The following is a 16567-nucleotide window of genomic DNA, read 5'->3' as shown; positions in this document are numbered from 1 at the left end:
TTAACCATAAACTATATACATGTTACTAAGCAACTCCCATCCCTGTCAGTCATACAGTCTGCTCGTATCTATCAAAACAAAAACACGAAAAAAAACATGAAAGGAATCTATAAAGTTAAGGGGTAAGCAGTGCGAGGTCATAAAGCTGTAGTAGTGAACCGCATAGGAATCTACTAACAGCCAGTTAGATTTTTTGTTTTGCTTTTTCCTTTAAAGCTAGGGTTGGTAATCTTGAGACATCATTATGAATGTAAACAACAAACAAGGTTATTGTTAGTATTCACAGCTGGAAGAGTTTGGTGACGAGCAATACGTGCGCAGGTAGACGGGCAGGTAGCCCGTCCAATCATTACACTCGGGTCAAATGCAATGATTGGACGGGCTTATTACAGTCCAACGACATCCACAGATACCAGATTTTTTATTTTTTTTTTGGTCAGAGCATTTAATTTATTGATTGCTGTCGGGATGTTATGAGAATTTCAACAGAAATATAAAAAATGTTCAGAAGATTTCCAACCGTACCTTTAATGTGCCAAAATACATGAATAGCAAAGAGTCTTGTTTAATTCTATTGTCTAACAGTGATACTCTAAGTCCAATGAAAGTACAGCTGAGAACCCAACGCTTGTGTGAATGGTGATTATTGACGTGTGTGTCTGTGAACAATCAAATGTGTGTCTCTCTGAGCTGACCCACAGCTCTGCCACTGCCACTCTCAATGGTGACTCTCAAACAGCTGAAATGCAATATGAAGGTCAGTCAGACTGGTACCGTTGCTGGAATCCAGACAGCAGTAGTGTAGGCATCAGGTACGGGAAGTCATTAAGAAGATTCCATTTGGAGTTAGTAAAAGGCTTCCTGAACAGAGTGCAGCGTGGGTGTTGCCACATTGTTGGTGGAAATGTCTGCTGATTGACACGGGGCATGACGGGTGACATGCAGACTGTTTTCACTGGAGGGTAGCCTAATGACCAAAGTGTTTTTGAAATGTTTTGATGTTTTTTTTTATCAATGCACGCATAAACATTCCATGAATAAGAATGCTTAGGATACTTATTCAGCTGCTAAAATAGGGATAAATTATGATTTATATGGCAAAGATATCGGGGCATTCTTTGACTAGAAATGTGGACTAAAAGTCAAAGTCGGGGCTCAGAACAAATGTAAAAAGAGAGCTGGTTGGGTTTCCTCTCCAGTGTAGCAGCGGGCTTCGGCCCTCTCTCTCTCGAGGTCCTGTAGTAAAGCCAGACTTCAAAAGAAACTTATCGCCATCACATTCTCTCAGAAGAGACCACAGTAATGGAGACCGGATGCACGGGCTTACACTAGGGTTAGGCTAACACAAGGAGAGGAGTGAAGAAATGCTTTGAATGTTGCCTTGTAAAAAGGGAAGAGCTCCTGTACAGGCCTCCTGACCTGCCAGCTACACTTCCTTCCCGAGAGGTGAAGGAATGCTGTGTCAGGATTTAGAAATTAGTCGGGACGTGCATTTCAGTGTCCCCTCAGTAAATTCTAAAAGAGAATTTTCAGCAACAACAATTTGATGTATTTAAGCTCGGCAATTGTCCATGGGAACTCCGACACGTGTGATGACCACGAATAAACCTGAAATAAAGTTGAAGGAATTTGTACTACGACTTTGTTCATATTTTTATGTATAGAATGCAAACTTTGCTTCATCTAACCGCTGTAGGGCTCAACACTAACTTTTAAAAGTGGTTGCCAGGCTGGCAAATGGGTAAAACTGAAAATAAGGTTGCCCTTTTTTAGTCACCATATTTATTTTGAGGAATTAAGGTACTATGCAGTCATAACCAAGCAAAGCCCCACAGTTAAACAACTGAATCGCATCGCCATCGTCTCTAGCTATTTAAAAAGATATTTGGGGGTGCACGTTTTGCTTTCCCTGTTGTGTTTTTTTTAAGTTTATTTTATTTTGTCTCTTTGCCTTTTTCAGCAGACTGGAAACGAGGGGAGGGAGAGACACATGACATGCAACAAAAGGTACCACGGTGGGGGCGTTGCGGTTATGTTGCATGTGCAGTAACCATTCAGGAAACAACAATATTCAGGACAATATTATTTGTGGTTTCATTGTACGTTACAAAGTGGTTGCCACTGATGAAAACTAAAGGACAAGAAATGGTTGTCAACAATGGCAACCATTATATTTCTATGTAAACTGGCCACCCTCTCTGAAAATGACTTCTGAAGACACAGATTTGTCAAAAGCTTGAATTCTGTTTGCATTTTGCACACAATGGAATCAGAACACACAGAGAAAGCCCTGAAATGATGCATTTGAAATGCATGTATTTGATGTTTTCTTCCCACATCTCTGCTTGTTTTCACTCCTCCATCCTTGCTATGGCTAACTCAGTCTAACACAAGGTCCCCACTTCGACTGTGGCTTCATCCTGTATTTTCCAATTATCACCTTTTAAAGGCCAGCTGGGTGCATTCCAAACCATCAGGGGGCAATTCCATTTGCATTGCTCCGAGACAAAGTCATGCCCAAGTACTTTCGTGCTAAAGTTCATAACAGACAGTCTGAAAGGACACCATGGCTGTGGCTAAAAAGCCCAAAACACCTTTCGCCAGTTACAGGGAACAAAAATATTATTTAAAAATACTTTACAATACTTCAAACTTGAGTTGGTGAACAGCATCCGCAAGCTGTGAGGTGACAAGTTTGCTTAGTAAACACGGCGAGCAACTCAAACCCGAACTTTCTCGTTTCAGACTGATCAATGCGGCTCTCCTGAGTTTACAATTACTGCTCATTATGCAGATTTTATTCTCTCTTTTTCAATAACTGGGAATATTTTACATCTATTTCATTTAGGTCAATTTCTTTTATGCCAAATGAAATTCCCTGCAATCAATAGGGCTCTTCCGTCTATTGAAATGACCATTGCATTGATGTTGTGTGTGTGTTGTTTTGGAGGGGAAGGGGGGTTCCATTTGCTTTGCACATTAATGAATGCTGCCTTCAGGCTCTATTTCTTAATGCTGTTCACTAGTGTAAACCTGTGTTTGAGTTCTCCTCTCAAGACTGCATATAGCAGCATTTAGCTGTGAATTCATTTTCATGTTTGGATATACCCTGCTGAGGTGTGATGCTGGTGGCCGCATAATCTAAGTCTGCAACACTACATATGGGCAAAAAAAAAAGAAAAAAAAGGCCTTGTGGGTATTTTCACAGTGCAGATCTGTAGCCGGGCAGCAAGAGGGGGCGGGGGGGGACTCAAAGCAGAGAGAGGGGTCAACGGGCAGCAGACGAAACATTAGTCGGTGACGGGACGAGTGACACAAAAGAATAAATCCATTGTCTTTATAGGAGGGTGTGGAGCAGAGGAGAACTTGTGCAGTGTGGTGTGCAGCTGTGAGTGTGTGTTTGCAGTAATGCGCCCGTCTCTGGCCCATTGGGCAAGACACGCACCCACAGCCACAGCTCAAAACACCAGCAGCCACTAACACGGTGTGTCTAATGCTCCTATTTAGTGTTTGGGGTGCAGCGGCGCGTGGCCTGAGGTTTTCTTTTTTTGGGGAGGGGAAGCGTGGATAGCACCTAGCCCCCCAGCAGCTGCGCCCCCCAAAACTGGAGACAAAAGCCAGAGGAAGTGCCGCATCATCGAAGATGAGACTAAAAAAAAAAAGAAGAAGAAAAAGGCACGGCGATTTACTCGCGGTTCAGGCCTGCGCCGCCATCTGATTCGGCACAGTCTTCATGGAGAATGCACCCACGATAGCAAACACTGCTCTTGTGACACAAGGTAAACCGGGAGGATGTCCTTAAAAGAATACCAAAAAAAGGAAAAAAAAAGGACTAGCCATCATGTGGTACATTTAGATCAAAAGCAGAAACTCAAACTAATTCACAGCAGACTTTATTTCAAACAAACAAACAAACAGAGAGAACACGGGCCACCTTTTGTGCATCAGTCTATTTGCAAACCTTTGACGGGAGGGAGTCTCTTTGTCAATCGGGACACATCAAAGATAAGCCAACTTAGCATGCTGCTTGTGTTTGTGTGTCCGCGCGCGCATGTCTGCGTTTTAGTCTTCAGCGTAGCAGCTAGGCATCTTTTTAATCTATTGATATAATAAGCTTAGGTGGCAGGCTGTTTGCTAAACAAATGAGCCTCCAGTCTAACAACCTGGTGCATGTTTGAAGAAAAGCTAATGGAATTTACAGCAGTACGACATACCTTGCTGTGAAAGACAATAGATTTATTTTAAAAAACATAATTCAAAATCTTTTCTCATAAGGTTTGATCATGCAGAGGCATGAGAGACACACACACACACACACACACACACACACGATCAAATACAGCAACAGCGAATGCCGGACCAAAATTCTGAATTTGAGGGATCAAGTTAAAATCCTAATCAAATCATTTTTGCATTTAGCACCAAGGGTCAATTTTCACAAACACCAACCCTTTATTACCATACCCGGAGGAGTCTGCAGCCATTGGTTGGGCTAATAGAAGCAAAAAGAGATAGTAATTACTTGCTTGTTGCCACATCAGCTATTAGGTGATAATTAGGCCCCAGCGATGATTTTAACTCTTTTAAATGGTTTGTTTGATCTGAACGCCTGTTCCCAGATGGATGTCGGAGTATCCTGCATTAATTACTATTGCAAATTAAAGGCCAATCAAGCCCGTGCAACAGTGGATCAGATGGTTTAATAAGCCACCGACAGCACGCCTCACAATAAAGGTGAATTGTACTGTAACAAGTCAAAGACTGGAAGTCAGATTTTCGGTTACGTTTTCCTGGCTGTGGTGGATCTGAGTGACTTTTTTTTTTTGTGTGGTGTGTATAGATATGGAACGTGTGCTTTTCTTGGAGGCCCAAGCAAGGCAGATGAAACAGCAGTAAAATGTGAACAGCGGATCAGAAAGGGTGGTGCAGCCATTCCTGGCATGCATATCAATGACTAGCCTTGTTATAAAATGGAAAACTAAATATTTAGAATACATCTCAACAGCAAAATAGGAAAACTATCCATCCCTCGCATGAAAGGAACTTCCTTTATTATGCCCCTGTGTCCACACACACACACACACACACACACACACACACACACACACACACACACACACACACACACACACACACACACACACACACACACACACACACACACACACACACACACACACACACACACACGTCAGGGGATTGAAACAGCTCAAAAATATCCACTGGTTTAAATTAGACCATCAAACAGCCAGCTGCTCATTTGTTTCCGGTGTGTGTGTGTGTGTGTGTGTGAGTGTGCAGAGGTTGGATGGTGAGTAGAGGGAGTGGACTGAGCAGGTTTCTGACCTCCCATGGGCGCAGCAGAGCGAGTGCAACGGTGTCAGTTCACTAGAACAACACTGTGTGTAACAGGCTTTTATACAACCTGCTAACAGTATATTAGTTTATTATCAATAATTTCGGTGTAAAATTTGAATTGATATCCCAGAAAAAAAGGGTCATAAAAAGAAAAGAAAAATCAAGTCAATCAAATGAATGATAACAGAAGTTGTTTGAAATTAATTTCCACATGACGCCATGAAGACAACATCGTAGAAGTGATGTTCCTCGTGGTGCCTCACTATCCTCACAAGGTAACAGGTGACTTCTCAGGTGTGCCGTCATGGTGAGGTTACTGTAATGTATTTACATTTCACAAAGTCAGCAAAAGCCTCAGCTTTATTCAGAATTCGTGTTTTTTTTTTTTTACACCATCGAGTAATAAAAAAATGTAAAAAAGTAAAAAGGGGCTTCCATTATGGCTCAGTGTGGTGCAGATACCTATGGGACATAAAATATGTCATTTGAAATCTTATCACATACAAAAATACTGCACATAGGTTAAAGACCTGGAAAGATGGTCTTTTCATAAAACTGTTTATGCAGTAGAAAGGCAAACATGTTATTTATTTATTTTGATTGGTGCTACATGACCAGCGAAAACAGAGAAATAGGGCTGCGGTAGTGGCGTTTGCTCAAAAAGCAAACAGGACTTTCCTCCAGGAGACCGCTGTTCGTGTCCTGAGCGAAACTAAAAATAAATGTTGTAATTTTGTCATGGCCATAGACTGTAAATAAGAAGTAGACATACTCGCCCATTGGTTAGTGGACTGCCGTTTTGAAGCCTCGAGTTTGGCGTTTTGGCCGTCGCCATCTTGACTTTTTGCAACCAGTGAACGGAAGTGAGCATATTTGGACGGAAGAGGAGTGACGTAGAGATGCTGTATACGGCTCTGGTGGCGGTAGCAACCTGTCAATCACAAGGTAGCCCCGCCCTAAAGCATCCCCTCCTTTATGGTCTATTTGACTCTAAATGGACCATAATTTACTAAATGAACATCATGCTGTATTGAAGAAGACTTTAAACTAGAGATTGAGACCATAAACTCATGTTTACAATGTTTACTGAGGTAATAAATCAAGAGAGAAGTAGTCATTTTCTCATAGACTTCCATACAACCAGAGGAGTCGCCCCCTGGTGGCCAGTAGAGGGAATGCAAGTTTAAGACACTTCCTCATTGGCAGCGTTAATCAAAGTGTCGTTAGTCACGTGAGTCAGGTGGCTCACTAGTTGAGTCGTTGAGTCACTCGGTAGTGACGAGGGTCGTTAGTAAATAAAGTTAGCGTCAACTACGTTCTCTTACTAGACTTAACCGAGTGATTTTGTTGTCTAAAACTTCTGGACTAGTGGCTACTTGAGATTACTGGGCGATCGCAGTTACCAGTTTATTGGCTACACTTGTACAATCTAATGCAACCTTTCCCCCTGCAATAAATCGTATCTAATAAGCTTAAAATGTGATATATGATCCCACGATCTTGTGACATTGCAAGAATCCGACTTCTGTGCAAAGAGGCTGTTTAACGTTAAGTAGAACACTAGTTTCTGAATGAAAAGTTAGAAAATCCAAACCAACAAGAAATCCTTCTATCACACTCTTTCCATTTTCCTCTGACGGTACTTGTTTTGTCCACCCTTGCATACAGACAGAATATCACGAAAACAGTTACAATGCAAACCCAGTCTACACCTCATTATCGCTCCACGATGTTCTCATGTGAGATGATGCAAAAGAGCAGACCCTCCTTAGTGAGAGTGGCTGTGTCTTTAGAGGGCATTAGTACAAGCATTATCTCGTTGTGCCAGACAGTCCAGTAGTAAACACCCTGGCAAAGGGCCTCGTAGTAAACTCTGACGGAGCTGCGTGGTGGAGCCGGAGTGTTGTTAGCCGTCCTGGCACAGAGATGTGGGTCATGCTAGGCTGTCCTCTCCCTCACCCCAGCACCAGAGCCCAAACCCTGATGAGATTAGCCGGCCGGCCAGGCGCTCAGTGGTGGTAAAGCACAAACACCACTGATTACGTGGACATTAAAGTCGGATCCCCTCACACTTCAACTCGGATCCCCTTGTGCAGGGGTCAAGAGCGGGTTAGTAGGAGGACGGCGCCGCCGTTATTCCCAGCATTCATGGCACTGCTACCTCTGTTTTAGCACCGTGGACCCTGATGGACCCTAACCAAGCACGTAGATGACATAGTGGTAAGAGCTGACATCATCTGAGACACACGCTACTGTATGACTTAATGCATGAAGAACAGCGGCAACCCTGGAATCCCCCGCATGATGCATTTTAATTGAAAAAAACCTGTGTCTGCTTCGCCAACATATTTGCGACAGAAATATTAAACCAAACAGGTTTTCCTTCCAGTGACTAGTTTAGGGGGGGGGGACGACGCAGTGAACGCAGCACCTTGGCCACTGCTACTCTGTGTTAAATCACTGCTCGAAATGGGATTAGGCAGGTTGGAATGCCAGGGTAATCACTCATTCAGCAGCAGCCAAGAGAAAAGGCCTCCTTAAGGGGAAGGAGTGGGGGGGGTTTATATAGCCGAGCGCTTTGATTACTGCTCAGTCTTAAAAACCGCATCCGATGAGTAAAGACGCGCAATGGTTCCTCCCCCACACATTTACTGGGCCGGTCGACCTCCTGTGTTCCTGTAAATAAGCGATGTCACAGCGCTTAATGATGCCCAGACTACACTCAGCAAAGTGCTGAGAGAAAAGTCAAAATGTCAACAAAGAATCACTTTTTGTGCACATCCTATTTCTCTATGGGGCCGCTGATGCTGCAGTTGAAGTTCGGAGCAGCAAACACAGTCGAGGGTATTCCCTCTTTCATTCTATGGGGGGGGGGGGGGGGGGGGGGGGGGGTCGACTCATCTGTGGATCGACTGCTCTGTCACTAATGAAGATGTTCAGATGGAGAGTTGTTGTTTTCCTGGGCTCTCTCCTGCTCTCAGACTGGTAGTGACAGTTGTTTCCAGTTGCTACGTATTAAAAAAAAAGGGCCCATCATAAAGCCCGGCTGGAGGAAACAGGATAAGCGCTTGAGCCAAGGCAGTAAAAAGCTCTCTGGAAACTTGAAAGCCACACAAATGAAGTCTGCGTCTGCCATCTGGAAACAATAAACAAACAAAACCCAGCAGCCAAACAAACACCGCGAATGGCAGAGAGAGGGAGAGAGAGAGAGAGGGCGAGAGAGAGAGAGTGGTGGGGGGGGGGGGGGCAGAGATCGAGTGTGCGAATGAGTGATGGGGAGATGAGGGTGTCGATGGTAAAAACGTGTGCGGCATGCATCATTAGCAGACGCTGATGGGAAGACAGACACAGAGACGAGCCTTTGTATAAAAAATAAGAAGAAATGTCCTTTGATGCTCGGGGAGATGGCCCTGCTGTTTGAATGTGTGTGGTACCACTGAAACCTGGTTCTAATGAAGTGTAGTGCTAACAGGAGGCCGCCTGTCTGCAACTTCTGCCACGGGGATGTGACGGGGAAGTTGTAAGACAGTTCCATAACAAGCCAACTCTCCTCTGCACGCCCGGATGAATCAGAAATTGGAATATTACAATGAATTCAGAGAGACCGTCACATCACAGTTGTCCTGTTTTATGTGGTAGTGATCTGTTCGATATGCAGCGATCAATGAGAGAAGTTGTCTGACTGTACAGAAGCTGCAAAAACTGCAAAGTCAGTGGAGAATGGCAAGAACAAGATCCATTACACCATAAAACTATAGGAGTATTGAAGTGTTTTCACCTTAGGGCTGACGGATCAAATGACATAAAACACAAAGTATAACAAACTGTGCAGTACATATAAACCCCCCCCCCCCCAGGAGATCTAGCCTTATCATTTGTGTTACAAGAGCCCACACAATGCACATCGAACAGCAGTAATTATATTGCCTAATAATAACAACAGCTGCTGCTGAATGCCATGTAGCTGCAACTGATGAATACCAATTTATCCATTGATCATCAAGTCTGTAAAATGTCAAAATGGACAGATGTCCATCACAGCTGCCCATGCGATGTCTTGCGATTGCAGTGGGAAAAAAACCTCTGGGACATTTCAATGATGTGAGGTGGAGAAACTACATCTACATCTGAAGAGATAATCACAGTGAATATATGCTAGTTTACCTAATAAACAACATAAACAACAACAATTTTCACCCCTTGATTTCCTGTCAAATTACTTCATCTTTAAGCATTAAATGTAGTTAAATGAAAGCAAGTTTTTTTAGCCTTTATGTTCGCTTATTTTTGTTTACTGTAACACTGCTACTACAGTTTGCACACTAGTTTTAATAATACTAAAGGGTGCATACTATTAAAAGTACTTTTATTTTTACTGGTGTAAAAAAGAAAAGGAAAAAGACCAGCACAACCACATTATGCACACACAGCGGCTGATGTTCCAGATGAGGTTTCCTGGACAGTCACTTAGCGACAGTGTTGGAATATTTAATGAGGGACAGTCAAGAGATGAAACTTCACTCTGTGCCGGAACAAACACCACAAGCTGCTCTCCAGGTCCCCAGTACGGAGCACGCTGTCAACACTGACACCGAGGGGTTACACCAGGGACTGCAGCCGTGGGCTGTTACAGACGGTCCCACCTATAGGTGTGCATGCGCTTAAACAAACAAGGCCGAATGGCAGAGAGAGAACCACAAACACACACACACACACACACCCTGCTGTGCCTGGTTAACAAACATGCTGCTGTAAAAGCAGGCCTCTTTCTCATTAGGGTGCTGTGTATCAGACAGGAAATGCTGGGTAAATTACACCTCATCGCCCTGGAACTAGCCGACCATCACCATGGTGATGGGCCAACCTCGGTGCCGTGAGAAGACCAAAACACCACCGTGGCAGCGGGTAAAAGTGGGAGAAGAACAAGACACGGCTTCGCCCGATGACTGACGACACTGAGCTAATGACAGGGATGGGAGTGTCCTCCAACAGGTTCCTGAGGTGTAAACTGAACCCGAATCTGTATCTGTTTAATAGCCGAAAGAGCCCCTTTGGCCTTTTGATGGCGACGCTGACTCCAAGTCTGGAAGCAATATCCTGCCCACACACACACACACACACACACACACACACACACACACACACACACACACACACACACACACACACACACACACACACACACACACACACACACACACACACACACACACACACACACACACACCTCTGACGGCTACCCAATTAATGCTGCATGGGCTAAACTGTACCAGCCCCCCAAACACACTCTTTATGTGAAATCTTTAGTCATGTCTACAGTAAATGCTTTAATATACAGTTCAACAAACGGATCAACACAGGCTATAACTTGTCATGATATTCAGGAGGAAATTGGGTGGTCTCTCTCAGGAGGTCTGCGTGTAATATCTAAAATAATTTGATCCCAATAGATAATGATCATAACGTGTAATAGCTTAAGGATAGGTGGCTTGGACAACCACAACAATGACTTTTGTAGCAGCTTGTGTAAAAAGAACTAAAATACAGAAGAAAATGCAAATACGTCAAAGATCGCAACAAAAGAAACTGTTACTGATACATCGCTGTGTCAATATCTTTGACACCCTGTACTATACTTTAAAAAAAAAAAAGATAATTTCACTGCACTTGGCTCACATCTGTAAAAGAAAACAAGTTCCCCCACTCACTAGCAGAGCATATTCCCCCAGCTTCTCATTCAATACGACCACCGCGCTCAAACACCAAAACCACATAAACCACCCGTTAGCCAAGCACAGCCCGCGTTTCTAGAACCAAATTCTTTCGTTGCATTGTTCACACATTCCTCCCCGCGCGGCCGTGTTTATACAGATGCGATTCCATGTGCGCTCTGGGGTCCTGAAAGCAGCCCTGCTCTGAAGCCAAAAAAGATGTGCTGCGGATCAAAGGCTCTCGGTGCCGGAGCAGAGACACTTGTTTTGGTTTGGAGATGCGGGGTAACGTATCCATCTGTTGGCCGCATGTATCCGCCTCCGTCGGCGCTGAGGACAAGTGTAGGCCTCTCTCTCCGCTGCCATCCCACAACCACGTTTACTCAGCTGGCTTGCCACGCCAGCTTTGTTTTCACACAGCAACATGTGTTAGCTTAATGCTCTGTTACAAATTTCAAAAGGCAGGACTGTAGCCGGGTCAACAACAGGTAATAGAGCGAATTACTGATTCATTGGCTCAAAAGAAAAGAAAATCTAAAATGAAAAAGCCTGGTGAATACATCTACGGGCGGGGATGTTGTGGTGTGGGTTTTCTTTACTTTCCCATCATGTGTTTTGCTAGTTTTGTTTAATTCAGCTTGACAAAACCAACGGTCTACATAATATAAAAAGGAAGGAAAGTAGGAAGAGAGTGCCAAGAATGTGTCTAGTAAAAAGATGAGGGACAAAGTTTCTGAAAAGGCACAGAGCGTGAGGTTTGAGGTTACTTGGCCGCCGCGCTCGCCCTCCCTTTGCTGAAGAATTTGGTTACACAGTCCCCGTGGTTGTTTTCCTGCTTGATTGGATTATGGCCACACACCTCAAGCTTGGCTTCCACCACCAATCAATGAGGAAATGAGGTGTCAACACGCTGGTGTTTATTCAACACTCATTTATTTATCTACCGGAAGCTGCCCAAGCAAGCTCCGCTACAGAGGACACCAGATGATCGGGGGGGGGGGGGTTCTGTGAGCCTTTTAAATCATTGCTTATTTCTATTTGCATTACAAACAAAAGGGCTTTGTGGTGTTCAAGTGGCAATTATGTTAACAAACAATAATCTGCTCCTTTTTATCTAACTGTCTTTAATTGCATTACATGTAAATTCCTCTTAGTGTAGGACAGTTTATATGGTAATTTCCCAATGTACTGTGAAATGACATTGGCATTTATGACACGTTGTACTAAAAAAAAGAAAATTTGCACACAAAAGAAGTGTGTAACATTAGAAGTATACATCAAATTTCTGTCTTGTTTCTAATCTCTTTTGCAACTGAGAAGACATAGCTTTTTAAACTTCAGGCTGGGTGTCCATATGACCGAGCTGAAAGAGCCGGTAATGGGAAGACACCAGGAAGTCTGTAATGCTTCCAGTCAGCATGAAGCACCATCAAAATAAAATTCCGCACAGTAGCTGCTGCTTTAAAACAACTGGGGCAATTGAAAAATTCCCCTCCCAATTTATGCCAAATGCCACTTTATAAACATTCTAGCATGACTGCCAAGTGTCTGCACTGCTTTATGCCCTTTCTCTTAATTGAAAACGTTATAGGGGTGCATTACACTTGGGGTTTTTTTTTTTTATAAGCTGTGCTATAAAGCCCTAGCAGGCCCTGGGAGGGGAAACTGCCCATTAACTTATAAGGTCCAGGCCTTGGCTGGCTTAATTGACAACCTCTAGGCTACTTTCATCACTTGTCGACTTCATAGCAGCAGTCAATGCTTCCTCCAGGATGCTGTTGCATCTTTGACACGGGGGTGTTTGTGACAAAGAGCAGTCTGCCGCCAATGCCAGGGCGAGGGCTCTAGGCTGTCCATAAAACAAGCACACACATTCCTCTCCTGGTTCCAGCCCTCTGAGAGAGCCGCATTTAACCGTGTAGGTACCGCTTTACCCGAAAACACCAGCCCAAAACTCAGTGTGAATCCCATTAGGGAGGTAGAGATTTCATCTGCATATGCTGTACGCAAGACATCATTAAAAAAAAAAAATCTTCTCAAAATATCCGGAAAGACATTTAATATTTACCACAAGTTAATTGGTAAATATTAAAATGCTACAAGAAAAATGTGAGATGCTAAGTTAAAAGAGGGATTCCTGAGATGAGAAGATATTTAGTTTCTTATCTGTTTCAGGCTATCACCACACGAACAAACAGACAAAGACTCTCTCTCACTCACACACTCTCTCTCACTCACACACACACACACACACACACACACACACACACACACACACACACACACACACACACACACACACACACACACACACACACACACACACACACACACAAGACTGGCGTGACAATCACTTCACACTCTAATTTGGCAGGATCATCAGCTTTGTGCCTCTGGAAATTCATGCGCCTTGAATTAGAGCCACATGTCACAACGCAGTTGACCAGTACGGACGCGTTGCTAGAATATTAAACTCACTTACGTTCTTTGTAACACTCGAACTGTCTGAGGTTTCTCATTATGCCAGTTGTGAGACCTGCGTGAGAGTTTACCAAAGGTAGAAGAGCACTATAGGCCACGTTGACTGCTGACCATCGGTCACTGAATCTCATGCCGAAGCCCTGCAGACATTCACACAAGACTAATATGCAATGGAAGAGCTTGTATTTTTAAAGTCGTTCAGCAACTTTATCTTGCATTTCCATAAAGTTGGGAGACTTTCCAGATTTTTTTAAAGAATGGTGAAAATCAAAGCGAGAGAGGCTCAATCCAGACATTTAGCCAAGTTTCCAAAAACACTGGATCCCACATTTATCACTACTATTATGACTGTAATTCATCTACCTTAGGGGGCAATACTGGTTTTAGTAATTATGCCTTATTAACATCTCAGACATGTAGAAGGCCATCGTGTGCCATATTTTACAGCAATATTGGACGTTTTTAACCACACTAGCTGTGTGGATGAACAGAGAGAACTACGGTGATCCCTTTTAATCCATTTTTTTATTTTACCTTTATTTAACCGGATAAATCAATTTGTAACCAATTCTCATTTAACAATGACGACATGGCCAAGAAGCAGCAGACAAGACGATGCAAGACATTAGAACATGGACACAACTAGTGCAATAAAACAACTTGAGACTAAATGAAAACGTGACCGTTATTTGCAGTATAGATTTATGTACCGCGTTCCAGAGAAGCAAATTCAAAAGCAGGTGCAGTGATCAGAAACATATTATTACACTTATGGACAAGAATGAAGGTGTGGAGTTTTAGCATCTCTTTTATTTGCAACTTGTTCCAGTCACCAGGAGCGGCAAACTGGACTGAGTGACGGCCAGAGGAGGTGCAGACCTTAGGAACGGCCACACTAATGAAAACACTAGAACGTACATTTACGGTCACGGTTGGTGATATTCAGTAGCACCACCATCAGTTCAAAATGTCTCCAATAATTTGGTTTATGACCAAACTAATGACATTCCCATAAGCCCAAACTGTACTTTGTGTTTAGTGCCCGTTAGCATGCTAAGATGGTGAACAACGCTGCTAAACAGCATGTTAGCATTGTCATTGTGAGTATATTAGCATGCTAAAGTTAGCTTTTGGCGCTGCTGTGCGTCAGTACAGCCTCACAGGCTTTAGACTCCTTGTCCTGGTCTCATTTTTGCATCAATGTGATGAAGTACTTGGAGATGACTGAGAAGAAAAGACAAATAAAGATGACTGAAACAATTAACCGATTATGAAAAACGCTATGAATATAAAACATGCAGATTGTATTATTTATGAGGGACCACATGGTCACACCAACAGATCTACTCCCTACCATTCAAACACTGACCTTTGCTAAACGTTACTGATTGAACCCGTGTAATTGGCATACGTTTGGCTCAGTTGTCGAATTGGTTTAATCTTGGCTTTGCTGCATAGTCTCACATGCAAGCGATACCAATAACCTTCATTACAATAATTACATTAAATCTGAGGATCCTGCTGATATAGCTTTAGTAATGTACCACTTTTAAAAATGACAAGTCTTCAGAATAGGCACTTTGGATAGTTAATGTGTTACTACAGAGGTGTAGCTAAAATGTTTTTATCAGTAAGTGTAGATTATATATCAGAAACATCGCTTACAGTAAAGTAACAACTCAACAGCACCCAGGTCTGTTTCCTTGGAGTCCTGATTGAGGAAACTCTAAGCTGGAAGAGTCATATTCGGTTTGTTTACAATAAAATATCTTAATCTATTTGCATCGTTGGCAAAAGTCATAGTTTTGCTCATCAGAAGTGTTTATTCACTCTTAATTAAAGCTTGATTTATCCATTCCTCCTATACTACATTGTCATTTCGGGAGCTTCTTATCCCACCTTTGCAAGCTTTATATCCTACAAGGTTTTGCAGAATTGCCACATTTAGCACCTTGTCAAGTATTTGTTCCAGTGAAACAGTGCGGTCCAAAACTATAAAACGATAAAAAAACAAATGGTTAATCCTCCCAAGGTTTCTTATTGGGCTCTGTCTATTCTCCATTTGTCACAACTCATAAGGGGACTTAGTTATTGAACAGTTATCTTTTTAAATTGGATTTAAGAATTTCACATGTAGGCTCAGATCCTGTCTGATGAACTCAACTATTCAAGCTGAGCATATCTGACTATAATTAGCACTTCCCTTTCATAAGGACTGATCACAAGTGTGCTTTTGTGAACACACAAACACACATGAGCAAACCTGCACACTCACACTCTTACTACGTTATATTATCTGCTTGATTCAAGATGCTTGCTTTATCTTTGCTTTTTGATTTTGGAGTATGTTTGCATGTCCATTTTCCTTTTTTATGATATCACTTTTGTATTTGACTATAATATTTATTGAGGTGAGTTCCTCCCATGAACTCAGATGTTTCATATCTCACCTGCACAACTTGATTTGTTTCTTTTGCTGTTGTGTTTCTTCTGCTTTGCTTTTGTGTGCAAATAGATGAATCTCACTTTGCAGTGCCCTCGGTGTGTCTTTGGTAGCAGTAACGATTAGCACGTTCTCCATTCTGAGCCAGTGCAGCACAGTGGAGCTCAGGACGCAGCAGTGTGTATCTTCTATCTGCTTACGTATGCACAAGTTCTGTGCATATTTCCAGCTTTTTCTGAGCTCGTAGCAAACAAGTAGCTACAAACGCGTCTCCACTTCTTCATTTAAGCTAACATAACGGCGATGACAAACGAGCAGAGTGTTAGCAAACACTGTTGACACCTGCTATAAGTCTACTTCTCCCCCAGCCAACAAGACGAGTGACATTGGACCGACAGCTGCTAGCTGCGACATGGCGGGAAAACCTACCGACCGAAACTAGCACCGTTACATTTAGCAGTCTGTGTTTCTCTAGAGCACATTTAAGAGAAGGAGCGATAAGAAAAGAAAACATGAAGTGACTTACTTTGGAACAAGACGCTTTACGGCTCTGGTGATGTGCGCCGCCATGTTT

At 42.9% G+C, this 16567-nt stretch overlaps 1 protein-coding gene across 1 annotated transcript in view; it reads right to left on the bottom strand.

The window, feature by feature from the left end:
• The window catches only part of clybl (citrate lyase beta like), a 63187-nt gene extending 46620 nt beyond the window's left edge, over positions 1 to 16567 (bottom strand). Inside the window, exon 1 of the mRNA XM_079170698.1 lies at positions 16520 to 16567. Coding sequence (XP_079026824.1) covers positions 16520 to 16563 — 44 coding nt within the window. The 5' untranslated portion in view covers positions 16564 to 16567. The remainder of the gene's footprint in view (positions 1 to 16519) is intronic.

Source organism: Pholis gunnellus (genome assembly GCF_910591455.1).
Source record: "Pholis gunnellus genome assembly, chromosome: 12".
Taxonomy (NCBI): domain Eukaryota; kingdom Metazoa; phylum Chordata; class Actinopteri; order Perciformes; family Pholidae; genus Pholis; species Pholis gunnellus.
This window is presented reverse-complemented; position numbering and strand designations above follow the sequence as displayed.